Source organism: Egretta garzetta, unplaced genomic scaffold, assembly GCF_000687185.1.
Source record: "Egretta garzetta isolate BGI_Z169 unplaced genomic scaffold, ASM68718v1 scaffold85, whole genome shotgun sequence".
In the NCBI taxonomy this organism is placed as follows: domain Eukaryota; kingdom Metazoa; phylum Chordata; class Aves; order Pelecaniformes; family Ardeidae; genus Egretta; species Egretta garzetta.
The window spans coordinates 3,591,095-3,596,509 of record NW_009259718.1 but is presented as its reverse complement, the minus strand read 5'-3'; the positions used below and the strand labels follow the sequence as shown (position 1 = coordinate 3,596,509).

The 5,415-nt window shown below is 52.9% G+C and overlaps 1 protein-coding gene across 1 annotated transcript in view; it reads left to right on the top strand.

Annotated features, from left to right (window-relative positions):
* LOC104126593 (PILR alpha associated neural protein) overlaps positions 1-2,115 on the top strand; it is a 3,562-nt gene extending 1,447 nt beyond the window's left edge. The window contains exon 5 of the mRNA XM_009639184.1: positions 2,069-2,115. Within this exon, the coding sequence (XP_009637479.1) occupies positions 2,069-2,115 (47 nt within the window). The remainder of the gene's footprint in view (positions 1-2,068) is intronic.
* Positions 2,116-5,415: the final 3,300 nt, after the last annotated feature.

Here is a 5,415-nt window from a genome sequence, read left to right as displayed (position 1 = left end):
ACGGCCCGCCACCACCATTACTAACTAACTCCGCCAGGACGTGCCTGGGCAAATGGACAAGCTGGGCCTCCTTAGCTTCCTGCTGGGGGAAGGTTGGGGAGCCCTCCCCGCCCACACAGGACAGGGTGATGAGAGAGCAGGATGGTGGGAGGGAAGACAGCTGGTGGTGTGAGATCTTGGCCTCCCCAGCCCCTCTCCGAGCACACACGCAGACACGCGCCCACGCTTGGATCTCCGTGACTCTCTCACCAGTGCATGCCTGATATCGGGGGTAGGCAAGGTGGAAAGGCGTACCCCTGTCCCCGTGGGCCCCAACCCCTCTGTGTGTCCCTTCCCATGTCGTGTGCTTTGAAGTGAACGTCTGGAGTTCAGTGGCTGCAGGATTGCCCGCTGGGGCTTGGTCTCCCCTGAGCCAGGACTCAGGTGGTGGCAGGTTCTTCTGTTCCCCGAGGCCTTGGACGTCCCGACGGTCCCAAGGGTGGGTGAAGCTTGGGCAGAAGAGGCTCACACAGCACCTACCCCCTCTCCCTTCCCCCCCTGCCACCCTCAGCAACCCATTTCCTTGAAGGAAACATTACCTCCCCCCTAGATGGAAGATATTCACATCTTTCCATTTTCTTTCTGCCTAACACTCCTCTGCTTTTTCTCTTCAGCTTGTATTGTTCTTCATCTCTCTGACCCCTATTTTTTTCTCTCAGTTCCTCCCCCCACCACTTCTCTCACCAGTTAAAGTTGGAAAAGGTTCCTTTAGCTTTCCAAATGTTTTGATCTCTTGGAAGCCTCCTTGCTGTCCCCCTCCACCCCTTCAGTCTCCTTCAGCAAGGTTTTTCTGAAGAACATCAGTCTATGGTGGTGTTCTTCAGAAAATTTGAGGCAAAGCCCTCTGCCCATCATGTTACTTAGCAAGCATCCTGTACACTGGGATACTGCCGAAAGAGCTAAAGCATGGCATGCAGATAGAGCTGGGGAACCTGAGTTTTGCCAGGCTGAGGTAGGGAATTTCTTTCAGACACTCATGCCACAGGCAACAAGCAGCAGATATGACTCTCTGTGCCTGGGATGACAAAGAGCAATTTAGAGTTGACCTTGGGGAAGATTTGGAGGGTTGTCATGTACTGTTGGTAGGTCTCTCCTGGAATGCAAGGTGACTTGGAGAACCGTGAGGCAACACTCACCAAGGCCATGAGAGAGGGGATATCTGGGGTGCCAGCCTTCCTCAGTGTATTGCCCCAGCTGGTTGGGGACAGAAACCGGTGGCATAGGTATCGGTGCAAACTGGTTGCCTGAGCATGTACTTCAGGGCTGTGGTGAGCTGTAGGGCAGACAGCCACACGGTCAGTTACTTGTGTACCTGTAGGATGCCCCACCCCTGGAAGTGTTCAAGGCCAGGTTGGATGAGACTCTGAGCAACCTGATGTAGTGAAAGAGGTCCCTGCCAACATCCTGGAGGGTGGAACCAGATGATCTTTACGGTCCCTTCCATTCCATGCGTGAGCAAGATCAGTGCATCTCAGCCTCTTCCTATGTGTGGACCCATGGGTGTAACTTTAAGGAAGTGTGAAATGGCAAATCTCAGCTTAATGACAACAGTTGCTCTCCCTTGGCTTTTGTGGACACCTTCAAAGTAATTCACAGACCCCACATTGGCAGCCGCTGAGCTGAAATGATGTAGATTTAGGGAAGGTTGCCCCTATACTGTATAAATACCTTCAGCTGCTGGACTGATGCGGCCAGAGACAGGAAACTCACCCACAATTTGAAGACCCTAATGCACCATACAAGGTCTCTGACAAAACTCATCTTGGAGGAAAGGAAATGGCCCTTTCATCCTTTATCTCTGTGGTAAAAGCCTATTCTTTATAGGACAAAGCACAGGGAGTTTCATAAGAGGCCTGGTTCTGCCCATTTACCCAGCTGAACTATTAGGTGATCTCGGGCCCCATCTGACTCACCATGAAGGACATTTAAATGAGAGTGTAAATTGCAATAAGCTTCGCAAAAAAACCAGTAGAGATTGGGAGAAAATGACAGGTCAAATAAAATTACTGGCTTATTAAAAGCACAGAATGGATGAAAGATGTAGGTGGGAAAGGACGCTGGAGGTGTCTAGTCTAAGCGCAGGTTAAGTCTCCACTTATAGCAGGGGATATTACTGCTTTACCAGAGATCAATCTATTACCGAGCCTTTTCCTTATTCAGGCTCCATTCAAGGCTTTGGTGGACATTCCAGCTGTGGATGGGCAGCGAAGGGGGCAGATGGCTGCTCCTGCCTGCTCCCCCACTCCCCAATGCTGGGGGCTGTTCCCCTCTCGCTGGCACATGGGTGCTGGAGGCGGCCACAGGCACACAGCCTGCGGGAGGCTGCGCTGCTTATTGCTGGCAGTTTACAAGATAATGCCTTGAACTGGTTTAAGTAATTTTCCAGAGCAGATTAATTAGATTGCTCTTTGATCAATAGCGCTCGCTGAAACAAGGCCTGAGGTGAGGACTCTACCACTTCAAGGGCTGTCCTTGGACATTCCCTTTCCACACCTGCGTGGAGAGGTGGACTGTAAGAAAGAGGCAGGGCACCGTGGGAGGCGTAGTGAAAACATTTTCCAACACTTGATGCGGGGAAGCTCTGCGCTCTGCCAGCCAGGCTTTTGTAAACTCTGCAAACAAATCAGATTTTTGTGTTTTGTTTTTTTTTTCCCCTCCCTTTAATGTGTCTCTCTTTCTGTTAAAAGTATTTCCAGGGAGTGAAACCTTTCATGGATGCTGTGGTAAGGGGGAAGCTGGGGAATGCAAGCAGAGAAAACTCTTACAATGACAGAGGCTTGGATATGCAGAACATCTTTTCCAAGACCAATTTTTCTAGCCAAATATGTTTTTATGACAGTCATTCACTCTCTCACACAAAACAGCTTAGATATAGGAAACAACTTCATTGTCCTGCCCAAACTTTCATTGCTACATTTTGTCCCTGGAACAAAACGTTCAAAACACATGTGGACATACAAGCTTCTTCCAGTCAATAAATAATCTCACTGGATCTGTTTTCTCCATGGTTGGAGGCTGATAAACCATCTTGCCCTGCGCAAACTGGAGCCAGAGCATGCCTGCAGTCTCTTCCCTGGCCCAAGCTGACATTTTGTGAGATGCGCACATGGACAGGTTGACAGCACCAAGTACCAAGCCAGGGCAGAGGGCAGTCCCTTCTCAGTCACAGCCCATCAGGTTCCCCTGTCTTCTAGGTGACTGGAGGGGAAAGATCTGGATTAATTTTTTTCCAGTGGAAATTTTACAGAGTGCGGGGAAACCAACTGAAAATGTTCATAGCCTTGGGCTGAGCCTGCCCAACATTTCTGTGCAATTGAAAGGGAACATCCGAGTGGGCTGGGTGAGTCAAAGGAACTGAGTCTCTCTCTGCTGAGCTCCTGGAGGGTCTTGGCTTCGTTAATGCAAGGGCGGTCTCTGTGAGCACAGTGGGAAGGAGGGAAGGTCTGGGGCAGAATCTCTCTCCTCTGCCCTGTATTGTTTTGGAGGAGGAACTGGAGTCTCCCTCTGTTTACCCAGCAGAGTAGCATGACCACAAGGCCGAATCTTGCTTGGGCTTTCTCATCTGGTTGGTTGTGACTGGTAGGCAGGGGAGCAGACCACAGTGTCTGCTTCCACACTGGTCCTCCGGTCCAATTTCCAGGGACTCGCATCCAGCCAAGCATCCCACAGCTTCAGAGAGGGCTATCTACCTCTTCCTCAATGGCACCTAAGTGCCCTTGCAAATCTGGTCCCTTCATTCCCCACTCCCTTTCCCAATAAGAAAAAATACTTGGAAAGGAGCAGTTTGTTCATTCCCCGCGAGTTCTCAAACACGATCACCTTCAGACTGCTCTGAATTAAACTGTGGCTTTGTTTATTCTCTCTGACAAACCACGTCTATGGCACAGCCTTAGAGCCGAGTCCTGCAGCACAAAAGCCCTGGGCCAAACTCCAGCTCCCCAGTCGCACCCCTGCTGATGTCTCACTGTAGTCCTGGCCCTACCTTGGCAAGACCTTAGAGGAGGGCCCCCTTCCTTCACCAACTGCTGGCTCTCGACTCCTTTTTTCCTGTTGTTTTCCCTCTCCCACTGTTCTCCTGCTTCCCACTCCTGTCCTGTACCACGGTCTCCCTTCCGGTTATCTCTCCCCTCCTGCTGTTTCGCTCTCCCTGCTCCTCTCTTGTTCTCCCTTTGCCACTCAGTCTTGTTCCACCGCAGTTCCCATCCTCCCCTCCGTCCTCTCTCCTGCTTCCCCGCTCAGTCTCGCTCTTCCCCCTCCCCTGCCCTTGTGCGCTGTGATATATATTTTTGTAGGATTTCTCTTCTCCTCGTGGTGAAATATTCAATTCTTGTGGGATGTTAGTTTCAACATTTTTAAATAAACCTTTGCAAAATACTGAAAGCAGAGCTCTTGCTGCTGTGGAAGAGGCCATAATGGAGATGTCAGGGCTGGATGAGAGGGACTTCACCCTGGGCACATCCCTGTGGGACAGAGTCTCAAACATTTGGCATCCCACAGCCTCCTCTGGGGGGGTAGATGGGTCACTGTGGCCCCACCGTCCGTCTTGCCTTGCTCTTCTTGCTGGCCAAAGGGGCTCTTTGACCCTCCTCACGCATTCCCACTGGAGGTGGCCTCTGATGGAGGAGGCCTTGCACAACCGCTTCTCCACCCTGAGTGACTGCTCTGCCTCTGGAGCTTCTGCCCCCCAGCCACGCTTTGGGGGTGCTCGCCACATGGCTGCTTCGTGCTGGGAGCTGGGGTGGCCAGGAGAGGTGAGAGAAGCTGTGGGGAAGGGAAGGAGAGGAGCGATTCAGGCGCAGAAGCCCTCCCTCACTCTGTTCCCCGCGGCTGCCTCCGCAATTTCTATTTACAGCCCTGCTGCCTCCCCTCCTGGCCACAGTGCCGCTGCTGTTGCTGGTTTCCAGGGCTGCTCTGTAATTAAGCATGCAGACACGGTGGCCGCTCTGGAGGGCCGCTCCCCGGCAATGGTAGGAGAATTGCCAGGTGCTTGGGATGGTCCCCGGCCCCTGCTGCCTCTGCCTGCTTGCTGTCCCAGTCCTTTGGGCGCTGGAGGTGTCCCTGCTCTGCTGCTTTACCGTTGGAGGAAGGAGCAGGCTCTCCAGCCCCAACCTGACCTTGGACTCTGTCCTGGGGTCTCTTCCCACCGGAAGGACCCAAGGCCACCTCCTGCCACAGGGCCAGACCCCTCCACATGGCACCCTGTGCCCTGGACAGGATCCCTGTGGGCTTCAAGCCCACTGGAGAGCAGACACATGCCTGCGGTGGCTGTCCCAGGGCACGCGCGCATGAGAGGCTGAACGGCACCACTTCTGCCCCTGTGCCAAGCATGGGAGGAGGGAGCCCCTCACCCCTGTTGCTTTGGGTGGCTGGTCACCT